At 33.3% G+C, this 23,270-nt stretch overlaps 2 protein-coding genes across 4 annotated transcripts in view; both read right to left on the bottom strand.

The window, feature by feature from the left end:
• Positions 1 to 23,270, bottom strand: part of LOC132697907 (heterogeneous nuclear ribonucleoprotein C-like 1) — a 445,425-nt gene that overhangs the window by 378,077 nt on the left and 44,078 nt on the right. Inside the window, exon 2 of one of the 3 annotated variants that reach the window (XM_060663660.1) lies at positions 2,060 to 2,169. The exons of the other annotated variants lie outside the window; for them this stretch is intronic. The gene's annotated coding sequence lies outside the window, so the exon portion shown is untranslated. The remainder of the gene's footprint in view (positions 1 to 2,059; positions 2,170 to 23,270) is intronic. 3 annotated transcript variants of the gene reach the window in all.
• Positions 2,062 to 15,584, bottom strand: LOC132698673 (uncharacterized). The gene is made up of 4 exons (XM_060664865.1): positions 15,246 to 15,584; positions 9,394 to 10,320; positions 7,048 to 7,139; positions 2,062 to 2,237 (listed from the first exon to the last, which is right to left on the bottom strand). Exons 1-4 carry the CDS (start codon positions 15,257 to 15,259, stop codon positions 2,062 to 2,064), a joined length of 1,209 nt encoding a protein of 402 aa, XP_060520848.1. The 5' UTR covers positions 15,260 to 15,584.

Below are 23,270 nucleotides of genomic sequence, written 5' to 3'. Positions count from 1 at the left end.
CCATTCAGTTTACCGAAAACCTACGCATATAGACCGATATTTTAATACGTTGTCACAGCACTATGCTTTGCAATGGTTACGGACCCATAAGCCAATTAGATATATTAAGTGTTCGATTACAAAATACACTTTATTACAACCTCCCAAAGAAAGTGGGTGCTAAAACAACCCCTCAACTTTAAAGAAACAAACTCATCTGTGTTTGCCGAACATAACATAAAACCTCACACCAAGTCTTGTTCAACCAGACTAAAATTCTTGCATGTAATCAATTCTTCTACCAATGAAAAATCCGAGAATCCATAGAAATCGCCATACAATCAAACAATCTTAACCACGGCGCTTTGCCTATCACCAATATGTTCTTCTCCCTCCTTTAGCTCAACCTCCCTCAAATAGTATATAAACAGATACAGAGTAGAAACGCAAACCAGTATCAGTTAAGCTTTGAAGAAGCCATAATTTGCGAGAACTCAGCAAGTTCGATTGATCACGACGTAGGAGGAATCCAGAATTTTTTAAAAATTGTGTTGTAACGAATATACCCACAAAGTGATCAATCTAAAATCGACGTTCGTTACCTTACCAAAAGTAAATCACCCAAAGCGTTATGAAGACTGCCGAATAATCTAAACCTAGACTTTAAAGATAAACATTTAATAACAAAATTATACAGGAATCAAATAGCAAATGGGTTGGTAGACTCTCAGACAACGAATTATGTTGAGATTCAGCGAGGAGTGCATTCTCTCACCATTGTTGTTTAATATATACTTGGAGCACATTTCCAAGCAGGCTTTGGAGGACATTCATGTGAGTATTAACATCTACGGAATCCTCATCAATAACATCGGATAAGCGGATCATAACTTATTGTTGGCAGAAGCACTTGAAGCCTGCAGACACTGTCGAACATCACCAATGAATATTGCTTAGAAATGAACATCAAAAAAACAATGTATATATGGTAATTGAACGCGAACAGCACACTCAAATATCAATAAGAATTGGAAATGAAGAGATACAGCAAATTTACTGATATAAATACTTGGGCGTAATCATAGACTGGAGACAAGAAACGGAAATCAAATGTCTAAGCCAGAAAATTCTTTATGAAAATGAAGATGTGGTCATATCGTCCCATGCTAAGCATATATCGTGGACCTACAAGATACGGAACAAAGAATTTCTACACAGGATGAATACTCAAACAAATACGATTTATTACAACTGATAATTCAAGGAAAAATAAACCGTAAGAGGGTCCCTGGACGCAGAAAAGATTCCTGGCTGAAGAATTTAAGGACACGGTCTGGAAAAGTAGCAAACTAAATTGTTCCGAACAGCAGCTTCGAAAGAAAAAGGTACCCGTGATATAAAGAGTAATCATACTAGGATATTAGACTCTTATCGCTATTTCACTGGATGGAAAAATTGTCAATCTGATATAATAAGGAGTTGACAAAAGTTCCTGAATATCTACGGTCACGAAAGGATGATCGCACCTGACTATAAATCATTAACTTGGTTTAGTCTCTATCATCTGCTGATGATGCTGACTTGCTTAGCGAAACCCGCCTCCACAATTTGTGTTGTCGTTGTGGCTGTAAACTAGTATCGATTTCCCACCACAGGTTCGATTCATAGCATGTGTTTTCAATGAAAGCGACAAAACATTGCCCGCTGCATCACAATTGGATTTAACAAATATTACGTTACTTCTATAGAGTCGTCACATCACAGAATGCACCGCATCAAATCACCAATAAACTATTACAAATTTCCGTCTCTTTTATATCGTTACAACTGTTTCACGGTTATCAAATTTCCTTTGTTATCAATATGCAATCGCGATTCAACGTGTTTTCGCCAAAGATCAAAGCGGATGCATTGTTCCAAACCATCCAATTATGCACCATTCCAGGAACATATTGTGCGCCCTTATACTTATTCTATTCCGTTTTATTTCGAACGGTGGATCTCTCTTACTGCAGCCGACCGAACTTAAAAAGCAACCCTTTTTGCATGAACTCGCCCAAATAAGCTTCTACAAACTTACTATTAGATGAAAAACCCCTCGAAAACGCTCTTTGACTCGGATAAAAATCGGAACAATGAGTATCCGACTTTTTCTGTGTGGTGGCTCATGTTTGCCGCTACCCCGCCGTTCTGTTTCATAAAAGATAAAATCTTCGCTTTTCGGTTGAATGGAAATGGTTTGAAGATCGGGTACTCACCTGAAATGAAAATAAAACAAGTAAATACATTACAGCCGTCTAGCATTTGGAATAAGTGCCGGTCTATTGGATTTTGAAAACTGACGCCCCTCAAAAGAGCCCCGCAACATAATTACGGTTTAATTAGTAGCTTTTGGAAATTTGACGTATGCTGCATCGTCAGGTCGCTTCAATCTATTAATGCTCATGGCGTGGAGATAACGTAACAAATATTTTTATATAAAAATACATTTATACATAATTAACAAATTTCCATATCACTGATACTAAGAAGTTCAAACCAATGAATAAATTTATTCTTTACTTTTAATCCAGTTATATTGTTAGGTATGAAATTTTTTTAAAATTATTTTGATTTTTATTGGGTTCGCGTTTTATGATTTTGGATTAGCTTTTCCAGTAGTGGATAGAGCTAACTTTGACAACACGTGTGATTCAAGCAGTAAAGAGGATGGTCCACCAGAGAGACTTGTAATAAGGGAAAGCGATGCTTTGTTTAATAACAAAAAATTTAAAAAGCGATTTAGAATATCTAAAAATACTGTGCAGGAACCTGCTCACATAGTAACTGATACGCTGTTCGTTGGAAGGAACATATTATAGACACTTTTTAAATATTTGTAGAAGTGAAAAATTCATAGTAGAAATTTAAATGTGAGAAAAATTTGCACTTTACGCTATGGAGATGTCAACTGTTTATACTTCTGTCTATTTTTTCTAGATTCTAGATCTAGGTGAGGTTCCTGACCGGACTGTTATATCCCAAGAAACATTTTGAAGTCAAAATAGTTTTAAATATGTTTTACGATGCTCTGTATTTATTTTAGGTGTCTTAAAACAGCTTCAATATAAACATTTTACACTTAAAGCAATTTATATGTTTACATTTATTTTTATATTTATATATATTGTATCAAAGATTATCATCCTATAAAAATCTAAATTGGAGTGAATTGTTTGCTAAAACATGTTTTTATCTTCAATTCAGTTGTCATATTCCAATTTGAAAATAATTTATTGCCAAATTAAAATTTGCACCTCTTCGGATTTATAAATAAATGAGTTATTTCCAAAGGGGTGCTTATTTTCTCGAGCCATTATGAGCCCTTTTAACAGTAAACTGATTTTTGTACCTGTTTCTTAATGCTTTCAGTAACAAATATGCATATAGTCGAAGAAATTAAGACATATTATGCCAATGATATATAATATATACTTTAGTATATATGCAATATATGCAACTTATACAAAATTATGATTTAACATTGGCCAAAACAAAAAAGATTTGTATGGAGTTTAGGCAATTTTAATATTGACTAAAGCGTAGTTTCAAAACTATCTCAGAGAGGCTGTGCAATAGAAAGTGGATAAACATATATGAGCTCGGGTGAAGAAGATTTGACATTTTTCAAGATGTACTTAAAACCACCTCATGGTGGTTTTAAGTACATCTTGAAACATCTTTAAGTGGTGAGAAAACCGCAAATGTTTCTTGGGAAATCGGGATTGAAGACAACTTGCCTCATATCTCTGAAGGTGGAATTTACAGGTAAAATAAAAAATAATATCTACAATTTTTAGAATAAATAAACAGACTTTTTGTACTGACAAGGGCCATCCATTGTCTTAATCTCTATAAATTTACGAAATTTAAATACTTCAGAATCATTTCAGCATGCAATATCGTAGAAAATCGGACCTTCAACAATATGGAGCGTTAATTGAAATTTACTTATTCTTTTTCTGTGTCCCACTGCTGACAGCCAGCCAGAATTTTATACTAAACATCTTTTTCTTTTCGGATCGTTTCAAAATCCTTGCGAACTGAGTACGAAGAGAGAAAACAAATTCATTAGCTTAATTGACTTCTGCTCATATGAATACCAAAGACCCTTGCTCCGGGCCATAACAAATAAACCTTTCCGATAACTGACATATCTGATGACCTCCATATGAAGAAGACCCATCAAAACAAACTTAAACGTCCATTGCCTCAGAAAATCTTATTTCCCTGCAGCGTCCTTTGTTTGAACAAGAGTTTTGTTTACCAATCGCATATTTGCACACCCCGGCATAGAAGGACCGGAACATTTACCAACTCTCGGGCAAAGATGACCGATGTTTCGGTATAAAACGGCCGTTGCGGCAGCCTCGTTCTAAGAGGCCCTCCAAATCGTGTTTGAGTTGTGTATACAGCGCCCTCGGTCGGTGTTTAAAGAATAGCAAATTAATTTGGGTTAATCTACAGCTCGGAAAGTTTGCCAGCGTCAAGCAGGGGGCGCCGGTTGCACTCCGTTAATTCGGTTTTGTTTGGAGTGGTCCACCTGGCTGTTAAGATTGTATTGGAATTGCGGGTTTTGTTTGGCGAGTTAATCAAGCTGGGCAATGCGGAAAAGAAACGATTTACGACCTGAGACGTTTTATCTATTTCATAAAGTAACGGAAGAAAAGTTTTCGTGCTTCTAGTTCGCACTGCATATCTACTATTGAATAATGCAAGTCCAACTTACATATATGATCTGAGGAAGTCCATTGAAGATCTGCTTATCTGTACATAATGAGATTATTTAATGTTCTCATCTCCTGAAGTTGTCCTTGGATTTTAAAAGCGGTTTCGAAATAAGAGAATCGCTGTCTGGCATCCAGATTCTCCTGCCTGCTTCGGACATTACGAGAAAGCTTTGGACATTGTTCAACATGATAAGTTGATAGCTATAATGTACGATATAGGCCTGGATTGTCCAGGTATTCGGATAATGGCCAACTTGTATCGGAATCAGACAGCTGACATAAGACTTAACGACCAGACATCTCAAGAAGTGCCTATTATGAGAGAACTTTGAGGAGGCGAGTGTTGATATCCCTTTTATTTAATTTCGTTTAATTTGTTATGTTGAAGGCAGAAGAGAAGTATATCATCTAATCATTAACAATATGAAATCCACCGACCTCTTACTAGCAACAGACAAAGATAATTTATAAGCGCTCGTGTCAGCAGTAACAGACCATAGCCAAATGCTATGCAAAAGGATAATCGTCAGCAAAAACAAAAATATGGCTAGTACCTCAATGTGTTAAAAACAGAGTTTCAGTCTTCGTCATATTATTCTACGTTACTTATTGAAGAAAATTTAAGATATCGTGGGTAGACAGAGTGACTCATGAAACGGTTCTGCAGCGTATGAACAAAGGAAGGGTACTTGATAACATAAAAAAAGACAGCTGAAGTATTTTACCAGTGCAATAAGTTAAACAAAACATTAATTGTGTGGTCCTAGTCGCCAAAGAACATCATGGGTCAAAAATCTTGGCCAGTGGAATGGAGCAAACACCACGCCATTGTCTGCTATTGTTTTTCTTAAAGTGGTCCATTTTATTATCTATTGGTACTTAACTTTAAAGAGATGTAAGAAAGGCAGGAAACCCTATTGACATCTGGACGATGCAAATAGCTGTCGCTTTTCATGGTATATCGTCAGTATCTCACAAGTTTTGATCTTTGGAAATGATGTAATTGGTTGGTAAATTTTTGGTAGCCCTGTGTTGGGAAGAAATAGTATGCGGAAAGCTGAAGGACCCTCAAAAGTCCAAAACTCAAAGCAGTAGTGACTAATGAGCTGCATAATATGAGGCGCCTTTTTATTCGGTACTCTTGTGTTTCATGCTGATTGCCTCGTTTTTCCTTATTGGATTTGTTTGCCTTTTTGAAAAACACAATCATTGATTACTTCAAACCAGAATATTGCGAAAACAGTTGCTCCTAGCGACTTCTATTACGACTTCTGCACCTAAAAATACTCAAGCAATTCATATTCTTCATAAAAAATTTAATACTTTTTTTTTAGAAATCTGCATTATATACAAAATTATACAGAGCAAACTGTAATAGACTTAAAAGTTTATCACCCTGTACCGCGAAAACGAAGCATTTTGGACCACATATTTATAGAAACTTAAAAATACTTGAAAAATAATTGTGTATTGGACACTTACTAAATAACGCCCTGTATACATTATTCATTAGCACCAGCGTGAACTTGGTAGGTATTATCAACCACTTAGTGAAAAGGATGAGAAACCCCTTTTCTCCTAAAAAATGCTAAAAGTTGAAAATTGAGAAATAAATAAACCTTTTTTATTAGACTTATCCGTGATAGATATTAAAAAAAAACATTACTAGCGATTTCCATCTAATGTGTATTATTTAGGTAGCCGTTTTGCTGTATCCTTGAGTAAAAATAGTCAATTATCGAGTGAATGTGTGATTTTATTAAAATTAAAAACATTTTTCAGTACTGAAGAAAAAGTGGCAAATGTGATAAGGGACTCCCTTTCGTAAATTGAACTGATTAAACTTCTGATTTGTTCCAAAAATTAATCGTCAGCCTTTTGCGATATTAGTAGCTGACCCCGCACGATGCTAAATCTTATTGCCTCGATTATCGCTATCATTACTTCATCCTGCCGAAAGATCCGTTAATATCCTTGACCGCGGATTTTGCCACAAGTCGATATCTTTGTGAGATTTGCATATCGCACGAAATTAAAGATGGTTGTCCTTCCACTGTCCTTGGAACAACGACATGTGTTTAACGAATTGCATCGATCCGTTACCCTTTGTAATTGCGGCGCAATATATTAAACTTACTGCAGCAAAACGGGGCAGGTTCATTTTATTCATTCCAGCAATAGTAAGCGCTATATATCCGCCTGTTTCGCCCTATCCATTTTCTTAACACGTAAATTCTACGCCACAAAAGCTAAATGATGATATCCAGAGAGATTTATATATTGATTTATTCCGTATTACCTGAGAACACGCTAGTTATTTCTTTGAAATATACTGACCGGCCCGCATGTTTCTTGCTACATTGGAAAGCTAATCTAGATGAGGGTGGAACGCTGCAAAAGGGTGGAGACCTTTAAAACTTTAACTTTTGATCGTACGTTTTAGTCTTACATACAAACGCTTATCATCGGAACATTATTTTCATTTATTTAAAATAGATTTTGGTTTATTTTGTTGATGTTAGAAACGTTTTAATAAACGGTTGTCGAAACTCTTTTTGCGTAATATTTTGCTATACCATGGTGTGGCAAGGTTGAAAATTCATTTCCTCATTCATGAAACATGAAAATTCGCGAGTCGTTCACTAAGAGATATTTATTTATTTATTTATTATTTAGCGTCGTACAGTGCTTTCAAAATTTGTGATAGATACCTTTTCGACCCACATATCGATCCAACGTTCGTTCAATTTGAATCATTACATGATAGTAATAAATATTGCAATTTCAGAACTATCCTATGTATATTTTTGCACAAAACTAATGTAACTTGCCTTCCAGTTTGATCTATTTGTGAATCATGTAGTACATATCAATTTTATTATTTCTTCACCTGCACCTCTAGCTATACTTTTTTACAGGCTATTATAAATGTAATTATATAAACAAACAAAGATAGAAGGCCATCTGAATTGTAGAATGTCTAGCGGTTACACATATGAGAATTAAATTTTTAAGAAAAATCAGAATCATAATATGTATATTTTATTATATAATACATAATATTTGTTATATAATTATATACAGGGCGATTCATAAAGAATGGGCAATATCTAAACTAGACACCGGAATATTACGTCGATGGTTTTAGAAATGCAGGGCATTCAATCTTTAAATTTTATTCTGAATTTTCTTATTAATTGTGAAAGTTTTTATTGTATAATAATAAAAATTGTCGGTTTTTGGTTTTTTGACATTACATTTACGAATTTGAAACTCCTCTCTACGCTCTGGGTTGATATATATATATATATATATATATATATATATATATATATATATATATATATATATATATATATATATATATATATATATATATATATATATATATATATATATATATATATATGCTTTTTACAAAACTTTTGGGTTCCTCCTGCGTCGGTTTTATATATGATATCCTGCAGACGTTTTGTTAAGATTTATATGTATTTATATATATATATATATATATATATATATATATATATATATATATATATATATATATATATATATATATATATATATATATATATATATATATATATATATATATATATATATATATATATATATATATATATATATATATATTATATTTCACTTTTCAAAAATAACTTTTTAAAAAAATATATTTATTAACTTTAAATTAAAATAAAAATCAAAATGAAATTGGACGTAATAACCTCGTGACGAGAGAATGTTATTAGACCGTTAAAATACAAGTAAAAATGGACATAATAACCTCGTGATGAGAGAATGTTATCAGACCGTTAAAATCAAACTAAAAATGGACATAATAACCTCGTGATGAGAGAATGTTATCAGACAACGTTTTACAATAGAAATTCGTATTTATAATAAATTTATGCTGACGTTGACGGGGTCGACGGCTGCGGATGTTGCGACATATCGTTGACACGACGTTTTCGCAATCGTTGCACTCTTGCAGGTCGGTGGCATTTAACCCATGTGGACAATAGGATTTCCGGATATAACAGCTCCCCCATTAAGCTTCAGGGGTTTCAACTCTGGGGGTTGAAACTTCTCTGGAATGTGAGAACAGCAATCATATGGAATCTCCACGGCGTGGCTCTTGTAGGTCACGTTCTTATATTCTTCGACAAAGTATTTAGCTCGTACTCTGGAGCTTCGAATAAATGCACTGCAATCTGGTTGTAGTTTAAGTAAAGAATTAGTTTTTAACGTTTCGGCTACGAGGTCTCTTTTTCCACATTTAATGGAGATTGGTAGTGGTTCGGATACGGTAATTAACCAATAATTAAAGTCGATTTCTATAACATTGTAATCGGAGGCCAAGACGATTGAAGATTTACATGTAACAGGAACACGATCGGAATGTCTAAGCAACTGCGCTTCGCAAAGGGCTTCTCTATCGATGGGATATTGCATTAAGTTAAAACAGATTCTTTCTTTACCGCGAATTTGTTTGCAGCTTTTTAGATCTTCAGGTAGTACATAGAGTAAAGAATCGTCATCACGCGCAATATATTTTATTGTTGATGGAATTATATGAAATAATCGTGTTCGATTGTCCAAAATTGGAATAGGTAAAACACGATACATTGTGTATATTTCAGGCTCAATTAAGGGTATTCTTAGTACAAAAACAACTTTATTTTCAGTTTGAAATGCTTCTAGCTCCATAATATCTACGTACCTTGCAATGCTCGAAGTATAGGGTGGTAGTGGTAAATTATTTTTTGTCAAGGATTTTGAAATTTCCTGAAGAGAAATGACTAAATCTCGTGGGTAAATAATAGAACTATGTAAAACTTTGATTCGTGCGAACGTGATTGCGTTTAATATATCGCTGAGGTAAGACTCTAGGTATACATAACTTTCCATAAGGCTTTCGCAAAGATTAAGTGTTTTAATCTGACTTTCGTAAAATGCTACGGTGTCCGAAATATCATAGAGAGATTTTTGAATTTGAGTTAGATCCTGATTGAAAGTTTCTTCGTCGATTCGGAGACTTTGAATTGTAGAATTAAAAGATTTTATAACAGATGATGTAACCGATATTTGATTTTTTAACAGCTTTTCGATTTCGTGTTCGTCTTTAGTTACTTTATCTATGCATTCATTAAAGTATTCGCCGTCTGTAGAGTCTAGGTTTCCGGTAATTGATTTAAAAATAGTTCCTACACCGTTAATTAAACCGCGTTTAGTTCTAAAATTAAAATTTTCAGTGTCGATAGTAATTTCTGAAAATTTTTCTTCGACTGAGTCAGCAATTCTGGTTAGAAGACTAAAATGAGTTTGGATACTTGTTTTGAAGGCTGTCATACGAGGAGAAGAATCGTCTAACATTTCTGTGAGAGAGGAAAGTATTTTATTATTATGTCGTATGGCTTCTCGCAGAGGTTCTAGTTCCTTATATACTAGCAGCGTCCATTTGTTGTTGGATGTTCTTAAACTACTTTCTTCATGGTAGAAGATGCCTACTGTATTATTTACTGGAGTAATGAGGAATTGGGGTGCGACTGTAGAGATCAGTCCCAAGATCCTGAAAGAAATTTAATCTAATCGTAATAAGGTTTAAACTTGTCAAAATTGAATTTTGAAACTTGTTCGGTAGTTAAATTTTTGACAGTGGCTGAAGTTTCAAATACTTCAAGAATTTCATACGGACCGTTAAATTTATTCTGAGCTTTATCGCTAATTTGAGTTTCCTTAACATAAACTTTATCTCCTACATTATATTTAGTCATATTTCTAGAGATTGCTTGATCAAATCTTACTTTGGATTTTTGTTTTTGTTGATCAGTGCGGGTACGCGCGACTCTGTAATAATGCTGCATGCGATTATTTAGGTCTCGGATGTATTTGGTGATGAGTTGTTCTTCATTATACAGAATTTCTGGAGGTCTACTAGAAGTGTGCCCAAATATTAGTTCATAAGGGGAAAAACCATGCGTTTTATTCTTTGTGTTGTTGTAGCAGATTATTGCGTATGGAAGAGCATGAAAGGGGTGTTCTTTTGGATTTTCGGCTTTATGAGCTCGGATCATTTCTGTGAGCGTGGCATGGAATCTTTCTAGTGATCCATTAGATTGTGGGTGGCTAACGCTGGAGAAAGTTAACTTTATATCGTACAAAAGACAAAGATCTTTGACGAGGGCGTTATCAAATTCCCGGCCATGGTCACAATGTATTCTAAGAGGAGTTCCAAAATGTTGGAAGTAGAGAAGAAGGGTAGTAACGATTGTAGAAGCTTTTTTGTCTTTTATTGGATATGCCTGGGTGAATTTTGTGAGTTCGTCTCTTATGGTAAGGGCGTAATTACGAACTGGGAATTCGAAAATATCGATGTTAATGCGCTCAAAAGGAGTTTTAGGAGTTTCTGTGATAACTAATCGTGTGTTGAGGTTTTTACGATAGATCTTGACTTTTTGACATATTTCGCACTTTCTAATATAGTTTTCGACATCTTTGGTCAAGGTTGGCCAATTGTATTTTTGCTTTATGCGCTTAACTGTTTCGTTGATTCCGCGATGTAAATTATTTTTTCCTGAATGGTATTGGTCTAAAATGATAGGGATTTCGTCTTGATCGGGAGTTCGAACTATATCTTGGCAGATTCTTAGTTTTATATCCTTTTCGGAAAATATAAAGGAGAATACTTCTAATATTGGAAGTTGTAAATTATTTTCAATACAATACAGTTTTGAAAGATCAAAGTCATTTTTAGCTGTGAATAAAATATAGAATAAATGTTGAACTACAGTTTCATTGTCATATGGAAGAGGGATTATATAATATTTCCTGCCTTTGACAGTTTTGCTAGAAAAAATGTTAATTTTGTTAAACGTAAAATTCATATCTTCTTCAAAAATATCGTCCATTATTTTGTTATGCAAATCATCAAGTTTTGATTGCCAAAAGAAAGTGACAATATCTTTGTGGTTTTTGTCGAGAAGTTGCGAATTAGAGGTTTCTATTTTGGAATAATCTATAAGGGATGTGGTTTTGTGAAGGTATGCGAAGTTGTTGTATTCTTCTGTAACTTCCGCTGTGTCGTCTTCGATATCTGAATTATTAGAATTGTCAACGTGAACGATTTCTTCTTTACTTGTGGATGGTCGGTTGTGAATGTCATCGTTATTAGATGCAAGGATAAAAATTTTCTTTTGGAGATCGACACAATCTTGAATATGGTTAATTTTAACACGGGATAAAGCGTCTGCGTTTTTATTTATTTTACCGGGCTTATACACAATGGTATAGTCGTATTCTTCAAGCTTAAGACGCCATCGAGCTAAACGACTACCAGGATCATTTATCGAAAATAGCCAAGTTAAAGGACGATGATCAGTAACGAGAGTAAATTTTCTTCCGAACAGATAAGGGCGGAAGTATTTAACTGCCCATACTATGGCGAGAAGTTCCCGTCCTATAGTTGAATATTTCGTCTCTGCACTACATAGAGTTCTAGAGGCATATGCTATGGGAAGGTCTTTTCCAATGGGACCTTGTGAAAGAACTGCACCAATGGCAAATGCACTGGCATCGGTGGTTAGGACAAAAGTTTCCTCGAAATTTGGATAAATGAGTATTGGGTCACGTATTAGAGCGTTTTTAAGCTCATTAAATGAATTTTTGCATTCTGAATTGAATATGAAGGGTGTGTCTTTTTGGAGAAGTCTAGTTAAAGGTTTTGAGATCTTAGCGAAATTGGGAATAAAACGTCGGTAGTAACCGGCTAAACCAAGGAAGGATTTAATGTCTTTTGGTGATTTTGGTTCTGAAATTTTTTGAATAGCGTCTATTTTCTCAGGGTTGGGTTTGACTCCATCTGGGGTCACGAGATGCCCTAAATAAGCTACTTCCTTTCGAAGAAATTCACACTTGTCAGGTTGGAGTTTGAGGTTTGCACCACGAAGGCGTTTGAAGACATCAGTTAACCTTTGTATATGTTCGTGTATGGTAGCGGAATAAACGATAATATCGTCCATGTAAACGAGACATAGTTCGTTTTGAAGACCTAAGAGAATGTTGTCCATGACACGTTGGAAAGTGGATGGAGAATTTTTTAGTCCGAAGGGTAAACGGAGAAATTCAAAATGACCATTTTCAACTGAAAATGCAGTTTTAGCAACGTCCTTGGGATCAATTTCAATTTGGTGAAACCCAGAGGCTAGGTCCAAAGTAGTGAAATATTGACATCTGCCTAACTGGTCTAAGAGATCGGAAATATTGGGAAGAGGGTATTTATCGTCGACAGAGACTTCATTTAGTTTGCGATAGTCGATGACTACGCGCCATTATTGTTTCATAGAAGCGTCTAATTTTTTTGGGACAACCCAAACAGGGGAAGACCATGGAGAAGTGGAAGGGCGAATGATTCCTTGTTCGAGCATTTTGTTGATTTGTGACTTTACTTCTTGTTTGTGGACATGTGGGTACCTATATGATTTGGTAAAAATCGGTCTGGCGTTGTTCGTTTCAATAGTATGTTTAATTTCATTAGTAAAACTTAAATGATCTCCTTCTAAATAGAATATATCAGAAAAATCAAGACATAATTGTGTTATTAATTCTTTTTCTTCTTCATTTAAATGATCGGTGCGTAACTGGGATTGAATTATACCGCGCCTATCAACAGGTTGAGGATTTAAATTGAAAATATTATTTATTTCTTTTTCGTTAGGATTTGTATTAAAAGGTTCGATAGATAAATTTGAAAAATCTATAGTTTTTGGGATTGCATTAGCGTTAATAACAGTAGTAAAAAATTCACCTTTGTTATTTACTTTAACTAAAGCATTAGGTAACCTAACTTTTTCACATTCTTGAGAGTGGAGAATAGCGTCTGTGTTTGTTAAACTACATTTTAATTTGAAAATTCTTTCGGTCCTAGGTTCGATTGAAATTCGATTTTGAATATTTTGTTCAGGTTTTTTACAAATTTGGGGAAGAACAGATTCGTGTCCTACTTTATGCAAAGGCATTGTTTTGAAATTCGTTATAAGTTTTTTGGACTTTAAATCGATTATACATTGGTAGCGATCAAGAAAATCTAAACCGAGAATTCCGTCAAATTCGATGTCAAGATCATAAAGATAGACTTTATGTTTGTCGTTATCGGTGAATGGAATAAGTGTGGATTCTTTAATAAAAAGTGTTTGATTTGTTATACCTTGGATGGTAATATTTTCCTTAACTCGTGTTCTGTAATTTTCAGCGGTTTTATATTTAAAGATAGAAATACCTGCGCCTGTATCTATTAATATTTTGAATTTTTGCGTAGCGTCAAAAATATAGTATAAATTTTTAGTTTTTAGTTTTAGTTTGAGTTTACGTGATGAGTTCGCTGCGGGTTTGGATTCATAAAATGTGGCTTAGGATAAGAGTTTGAAGATTTTATCGGTATTTGATTCGAATTGTTGCTAATGTTGTTTTGTTGGAACCAATTAGAAGGTCGCTGTGGATATTGCGAAAAATTTGGTTTGACATGCTGATGCGTACTTCTACATTGATTTGAAGTATGGCCAATTTTATTACACAAAGTGCATTTAGGTTGCTGAAGAGGGGTTCGAATATTCGCAGAATGCAATTTAGGAGAATTTAATTTGACAGATTTTTGATTTTCAAAATATGAGAGTTGGAGTTCTCGACGAATCCTTGCTTGGGCTTCTAAAAGTGAAGTGGGATTACTAGCACGAATGAGTTGACCTAATCTAGGTTCTAAACCTGTAAGAAGTGTATTAAGGGTCATAGTCTCAATTAAAGATATCTGAGCATCCTTTTGCTCTTTGGATCCTAATGTGGGGGATTTTTGAACACATGAATGCATTTTCGCATTTAGGACTTGAAGACGATTGAAAAATGTTAATGCTGATTCATTGGGCAATTGTTTAAGACGTTGAAGGTCATGCATTAGGGAAGGTAAATCTCTAGAATCACCAAAGTATAGAGTTAATAGTTTCTTTATTTCTAGATATGAATCAGGATTCCTAGAATTAATTAATTGAGCTGCTTTACCGCGGAGCTTATTTTTAATGTGAATCACTAAAAGAATTTTTTGTTGCGTCGTTGCCATATTATAAGCACAATCACACGCGTTTATAAAATTTCCTAAAAAGATTTGGTCGCCCTCAAATTCAGGTACGATACAGAAAATTTCCGAAAGTTTATATGGTTCAACTTCCAGCATTGTACTAGGTTCGTCTGATTGAGTTGCCATTATTTTAGGTTTTAAGAAAAAGCAAATAAATTTATAAGAAGTTCAAACACAATTATTTTTTTGTTTTAAATATTGCCAAGTTAAACTTGGAGACTAAAATTTAATCAAAATAATTATCACGGAACGATTCTACGTTGGGAAATTCAATAAATAGGTAATTTTCAACCTTGGGTAATCGAACGTAGTAAATTCAACAATGTTGCAAATTAAAAATAAAATTATTCGTAACGATTCTTAACACTTACAGTACTATTTTCATTGCTGCCTTTCGAGACGGTTGATGGGTTTATCCTTGTTCCGGTACGATGGGCTGTCTTCGTTGTTCCCTAGATTTAGGGGTCGGAATCTGCCGCCACTAGTTAGAATACTCGTGTTCTAGCAACGTGAACAGATCCTACTCCGAATTCTTGCCTCTCGAAACGGTGATGGAAGGTTCCTTGTTCCGGCACGACTGGGCTGCGATGGTTCTTCTTTCCGTCTAAGGGATTGGAATCCGCCGTCACTAGTTAGAATACTCGTGTTCTAGCAACGTGAACGGATCCTACTGACTGCGCCAATTTTTATATTTCACTTTTCAAAAATAACTTTTTAAAAAAATATATTTATTAACTTTAAATTAAAATAAAAATCAAAATGAAATTGGACGTAATAACCTCGTGACGAGAGAATGTTATTAGACCGTTAAAATACAAGTAAAAATGGACATAATAACCTCGTGATGAGAGAATGTTATCAGACCGTTAAAATCAAACTAAAAATGGACATAATAACCTCGTGATGAGAGAATGTTATCAGACAACGTTTTACAATAGAAATTCGTATTTATAATAAATTTATGCTGACGTTGACGGGGTCGACGGCTGCGGATGTTGCGACATATCGTTGACACGACGTTTTCGCAATCGTTGCACTCTTGCAGGTCGGTGGCATTTAACCCATGTGGACAATAGGATTTCCGGATATAACATATATATATATATATATATATATATATATATATATATATATATATATATATATATATATATATATATATATATATATATATATATATATATATATATATATATATATATATATATATATCCTTCTCTTGGGTATTCGGTTTCTCGAATACAATTAATGTGATTCTTCTAAATATTTATTAACGTTTCGATCGTAATTTCGATCTTTTTCAAAATATTCTTATTTTACATAGGTGAAATATATAACAATTGATGACATTTGACGTTGTATTAATATATTAAAAAAAAAAAAATTGTCAGCGAATACTTTATACGGATTGGAATGGCATGCACAGCAGGTACGGATGTTTTTTATTAGTAAATATATTGGATAATTTAATTTTGTTAGTTTAAAATTGAATGATATATTTTGTTACGGTTCTCTTTTTTTTGGTGTTAGGTTCTGTTAAAAGGACTTTAACTTTTTGAAAATTAAATATATGTTTGTTTGTTTGCTTGTTTCTCCTATATACACACTGTCGCAATTAGAGCATGGAATTTTATATAATATATTACTTCTTTTTTTAATTGGAATTTTTACTTTGAGTTTAGTGAAAAGATATGTTTTTTGTAAATTTTGGAGTTTTTCTGATAATCCAGGTATATATGGTAGCGATATATATTTTCTTTGAGGATTTTGATGTGGATTTTTGTTTATGTTATAAAATATGTTGGTACGTCTATTAAAGATATTATTAATTAAGTTTATGGGATAATTATTTTATACAAGTGCGTGTTTTGCTTTTTCAATTGCGTCTGGTCTATATTCTGTACATTATTGCTCCGTCTGCGAGACCTATTATCACGGATTTTTTTTGGGCTAGGGGATGATTAGATTTAAAATTAAGATAACGTGATGATTTTGTTTTCTTAGTATACCAACTTGTTCTTATTTCATTTTGTATGTGATGTAGGGATAAGTCTAAAAAGTTAATAGTATTTTGGTTCTCAATTTCAATTGTGAATTGTAATTTTTTGTGGAAATTATTGAAGGAGTTTAGCAATAAGTCTGTTTTTCTTTTTGGAACTGCAGTTATGATGTCCTCAACATATCGATAAAAAAAAGGTAAATTGAATTGAATGTTTTTAATAACATTTTCTTCTAGATACTCCATAACAAGTGGTGCTACTATGCTTGAAATTGACATACCCATGGCACAACCTTCGACACATTTTTGTATTGAAAAAATATGGATTTTAGTGTAAAATCTAAAGCCACTAAAAATTCATTGAGAGGAATATCTGTGTGTAGTTTAATTTTGTCCCATTTTGTTTTAATGAATTGTGTGATAAGCTCGAAGGGTATTTTAATATATATATTTTTTAATATATATTTTAAAATAATATTGATAAAAAAACTTCAAATCAAAAGTTGGAATTGTCCACCAACCACCTCAATACATTTTACAATGCACTTAAATGTTTTTGAATGATAAACAAAACCATAGTTCCTAAAGGTATTCGCGTCTCCTTGTATATTCTGCCCGTACTCCTACAAGGAATGAGCTTTTTCAGCGAATACCAAATCCTCCAAGCACGACCCTATTGAGAAGTCCAGAGGGTTTGATGGCCAAACAAGTCGTTGATGAAACTGCTTATGTAATTATTGGCGCACTGGCAACGCAAAATAAATACCGAAAGAAGTTTAGATAACGAGGTCCAGTTAGATTGAATCCCAATTCAAAAGTTGTTGAACTTTGTAAATGCAAATCATTCAAACACCTATAGAATTAGATGGCCTAAACAAGAGTCTATTAAAAATTCTTACAGATTTTCATCATGCTTTAACCATAACTCGACAGATAAAAGTAATATGATTCCATTTATCTAAATAACCTGGTGAAACTAGCGTCCTCTAGGAGCAACGTCTCAATGCGTAATTGTCAAGTGAAAAAATCTAAAACTGCCAATTTTTATTATGAAACATTTGAAATTTAGCTCAATCATAATATTTTAGTGTCTGGTTTCTCCAGCTTAAATATTTCCCGTTCTTTATGAATCACCGAGTATGTTTAAATAAATGGAGCAATTATAGTTCAAGATGAACAATATATCCAAATAATTATATTTTCTGGTTTTAGAAATAAACCATTATGACAGAAAACACTGGGCACTCACCTACAGTTAAAATTCTCATCTTATGATGTCAAATTCTCTCTTCAGAGGTAGGCGGCATTCCTCCTCAGCGTGAAGAGCAAGTTATCAGCTTGTTAACTAAAATTAGATTTAACGTGAGGTATCGCCACGGGCAATTAATTCAGCGTTTCAATCTCCTTGAATTTAAGGGAGAATGGTAGCAAATCTTTACTGGAGGCATTGAAATTTATCCGAAATTTCTATGAAACTTTTCGCCTGCAAGAATTGACTTTAAATTTCATCTCGAACTAATTTGTACTCGGTTCAACGAAAACAAAACACGGAACATTTCTCTAAGTTAATGGTTTTTGTTAAATCGTTACGACGCTGAATGGCAGGGTGGAAAACTTTAAGGAACAAATTCGTTTCACTTGTAGTAACAAAATCCGAACGACCTGTGGTTTTCAGTATATGGAGTCTGCGGATGCTTAAAAGTACAACTTTTTAAGCATTTGATTATTAAACGTTGGATATTTCGATTTTAAGCGGTAAATCTGCTTATCAGTCCCCCAGATGGAAGCTATTGTAAAACAATGCTTCTCTATGAATATCCGGGATCTCCGGAAATAAGGAGCACATAATATAAACATAAACATAAACGGAGATATTTCAATAGGAAGGCATGTTGTGGAGCGATGAGCATTGCAGCAACCAAAATTAGGGTTTAATATACATGAGTTGTATTAATTTTTTTTCAGTATCTATATCATATTTCACTTATCTTAAAGTGGCATTCCTCAAGGAGGAATAAGCTGTCGTAAAAAATTGATCTGCTTGGATACGGGATATAATTAGGCTCCACATTGTATTCTCCTTTCACTAATTATATGCGCAGCATCTTATTTTTGTAAAAGAACTAAAATTAATAGTGAAGCGATTAATCATTGGTTTTATCTCCTATTTAAAATATCTCGATACGTTTCGCTCAACTATATTTTTCTTCGCGTTTTATGTTTGTGCCCTTAGATGTCGAGATAGAATGCGTTAAAATTATAAGCAAAAAATGTTTTGTTATTATTATTATTATATGTTCTACGTAAATCGGGACAATGGTGCATCGTTGCTTTTTGTTGTGTTGTTTTGTATATAAAATTAGTTTTCGACTTTTAAGGGTTCGTCCTACAAGAAAATCACTGATAATCAGTCTCCGATTGTTTTTTTTATTCGCAAGCCCTAAAATAATCGATCAGATATATGTACAGAATATTAAATTTATGTGCTTGTGGAAGAAAAATTTCATGTTCAAATGATCCTCAACGTTTTTTTCTGACGATACTTCCTATCTTCATTTTTTTTCATATTTTAAAGCAACTATTACTATTAAATACCTCAGTATCAATTTAAGTAAATTTTCGTTATAGAATTAAATAGGTTTATCAAGAATAAGTTTAATTTGTACATGAATCGTATTCGATGTAGTTTGCTTTTGTTTTAAAAATATTCACTTTAAATCCATTACTGATGACGTTGAACTGAGGTGGCTTTTACTTGATGAAAATCCATTTATCAAAATAAATAAGAACTAAAAGTTCAGATTTTCACGAAATTATATATTTTCACATGAAAATTGTTTGGACAACACCCTGTCTTTATCAAACGTAATATTTACAAATTACCTGCTACTATATATACCGAAAAATGAGAATAAACCCTTAATTAATGTTGTGAGAATTTAAGTTTAATAATTTAATGATCGTTAAGCAATACAATTGAATGTCTCATTTTGTTAATGTTCATGGCTTCCAATAAATTTAATTTTCAACTTTTTGTGGCTGTATGTAAAATATCAAAATTGTCGTCAAAAATATGTTTTTCTGTGTTTAACTGTGCAGCATAATTAGAATCTAGACTATTGTTTTTAAACGCTCTGCGTTTCTTGAAGGATATACCTGTTTGTCTAATATAAATTTTAGGGCAAGATCCGCATTTCAACCTGTAGACACCTGATTTTTGAGATTTTGGACATTTCGTTTTAGTGTTTTTCAAAAATTTTCCTATTGTGTTGTTAGTTCTGAAGGCTATTTCGAAACCACATTTTGACAAATGTTTTGAAACTTTTTCACTGGGTTCTCCTATTATGTAATTGTTTTAAATTACTGGAGGTCTATATTAGGTTTCGGATAAATAGAGTTTACTGTTGTCTGAATTTGTTTTTTATTTATAATTTTATATATTTAATATTGTTCAGCGCAGTTTGTTTAATGATATTAAGTTCTTTGTTGAAATTTTTTCTTGAGAGTGGCGTATTAAGGAGTCTGTGTATAAAAGAGTGAAATGCAGCTATTTTGTGTGTATAAGGATGATTTGAGCTGTTATGTATGACTGTGTCCGTGTGTGAAGGTTTTATGGTAAATGGAAAAATCCAATTTGTTTTGCGTTTTCGTAATGTTTCAAACATTTGATAAAGACACGGTGTTGTCGAAACAATTGTCATGTAAAAATGTATAATTTCGTGAAAATCTGAACTTTTAGTTCTTATTTATTTTGACTGATGACGTTCTTGGGATAAATATAAAAAAAATTTATTGAAACGAATTCTTAAAATTTTATTAGGGGAGTTGCGCTTCCATGTAAGTTTTGACATTCCGTAACTTCCAGGCTGATTTTCTCTCATTATATAGGTATTGTAAATAAAAAAATAAAATAAGATCGGACAGTATTAGACAGTATTAAAAGAGTGTTACAAAATTTTGGATACGTTTTTTTTTTAACAACTTTAGGCTTAAGTAGTCCCTAACTTTGCTGTTGAGGAAAACTCAGTGGTTATATATACATAATATATTGACTGTTTGAGAAGTAGTTAAATGTTAATCTGTCTATGGAACCGATTTGTCTAAGGTTTGATAAGAACGAGCATTAAAAGATAAGTGCAGGAAGTGAAGGAAGTACAGGAAGTACAATAAGTTGTTGTTGGTAAATTTATAAATAAAATTTGCTTCTGAGCAATTTATGCGTGTTTCAAGTGACCCCAATTTATAAAACAGTAAGTTATTTTCATACGAATTATATCTAAAATTAAATTTTTGCACACTCTCACTCTGAATTTCTAAAACGTAATTAATGTATGTTTGTATCTAAAAGAAACTAAAGGTGTCTCGCTGTGCTGTGCTGTCTCGCATATTCCGAAAGGGCACTAAAATTCCCTTAATTAACTATACACCGCAAGTGTCATTGTCAAAGAATATTTTCAAAACCAAGAAAGCAATAATTAAAAAAATTCTTTGCAAACAGATTAGGACAAATATGTTACCATTTACTACTATACACTTCATGACGGATAAAATATCACTGGTCTGCAATGAAATCCTACTTCAAAAAATTATGTCATAAATATGATGACCTTAATGCTCTGAATGTGTTTTCGTTGGACGATATTTCCTATCATAAATTTAGTTTTTTTTTTATTCATTTCATGCGTCATCATAAACAGTATAACAAAATAGGTTTGAGCGAGTTGTAACATAAAGAAGGAAACTGCCGAATGTGATTTTTTTATGGTAGTAAATTTGCGCTTGAACAGTATTCGCTGTGACTTCACAACGGTTAGTTGAAAACTTGTTTTTAATTGTTTACGTTCTGTATCAAATATTTTGGTCATTTTTGCATAAAGTTCATATTATCTATATTTTTGTTAAGTATTTTATGTGCCGTTCATGTATTTTTTCCTGAACAGAGCAAATAAATATAAAATAGCAATTAGAAAATTTTTCTAAAGTAAATTTTATTTAATTTTAAGTTATAGAATGCCGCGAACTTTTAAGAATTCTATAGACCATTTTTACTACATTTGTGATGAGTTTACTTTAAAAATGCAGCGAAATCCCATAACCAATTCCTCGTGGTGAAGGCACTTTACATCTACATCTGAAGGTATTACTAGAAAAATAAAATATTCTCAATACCTATGCAATATTTGTATTAATTTAAAGTTGTCACTATACTTACTGGTTTACAAGGAGGATACACCAATTTCTGTTGTTTTCTATGGGAGTGGGACAGTCGCGCAAGAGAAAAACAATAGAAAGTAAAAACTTGGCCACAAAGAAAAAGCTTGACCCTTGCACCACTTCACATAAAGTTGGGATTCATGAAAAACTTTGTGAAAGCTACGAACAAGGATGGTCCAGGCTCTCAATATCTCAAAACAAAATTTCCTCGAATCAGTGATGCAAAATTGAAAGAAGGAATTTTTGCAGTCCGCAAATACGCGAGCTTATGACGGATAGAGTTTTTAGTTCGAAGTTAAACAAAGCAGAAAAATTTCTTGGGAATACTGACGCTGACAACTACCGAAAAATCATTCTAAAGTTTTTTTCTGCTTATAAAGTTTTAGGATGCAATATGTCACTTAAAATTCATTTTTTGGACTCCCATGTAGATTTCATTCCTGAAAATCTCGCTGCGGTATGAGACGAGCATGGGAAATGGCCAGCAGCAATGCTTGCTGATTTCTTGGTCGATTCGCCGAGAAAAGAAAGAAAAAGAAAGAAAAAACTACACAGTAACTTGTATTTTGTGACCATAATGTAAGAGTGAAATTAGCACTTTCCACTGTGAAGCTTAGACCGTAATATTTTTTTATTATTTTATAATTGTTTGTGGTGGTATAAAAATTGGTCAGAGTGTACTGTGTGTAATGACTTGTGGAGCGCCCTCTATTGCCAATTGTCGAAGACGAGGTCAGCGAAGGAGCCCGGAGTAGTCAGTTCGGTACGACCGATCCATGCAATTTGTAGTTTTCTCTTTTTTTCACGTATAGTAATATACTTCGTTAGTATAGTATAGTGTGTGTATTCTTTTCGACGCTTCCGAACCAGGTATGCTTCAGTAGAAACACATTCATCACATGTTGTTATTTTAATAATATCGTTTTTCAATTAAATGGATATTTTATTCAAAATCTATGTCCTGAACTTCTTTGATATATACATGATGAAATCATGTATAAAAGAAATAAAAAAAAAAAATTTTTTTGCAGACCAGTGTTATTAGAGATACATATAGCTGTTGCTGCAATGTCCATAGCATGGAGCAAGGGTCGGGAACCTACTACCCGAGGGCCGCATGCGGCTTTTTGCAATTTTGTGCGCGGCCCAAAGCATTAATATAAGGATATTTAACTCCGCCAGT

Source organism: Cylas formicarius, unplaced genomic scaffold (genome assembly GCF_029955315.1).
Source record: "Cylas formicarius isolate icCylForm1 unplaced genomic scaffold, icCylForm1.1 PGA_scaffold_2__14_contigs__length_35257938, whole genome shotgun sequence".
In the NCBI taxonomy this organism is placed as follows: Eukaryota; Metazoa; Arthropoda; class Insecta; order Coleoptera; family Brentidae; genus Cylas; species Cylas formicarius.
This window is presented reverse-complemented; position numbering and strand designations above follow the sequence as displayed.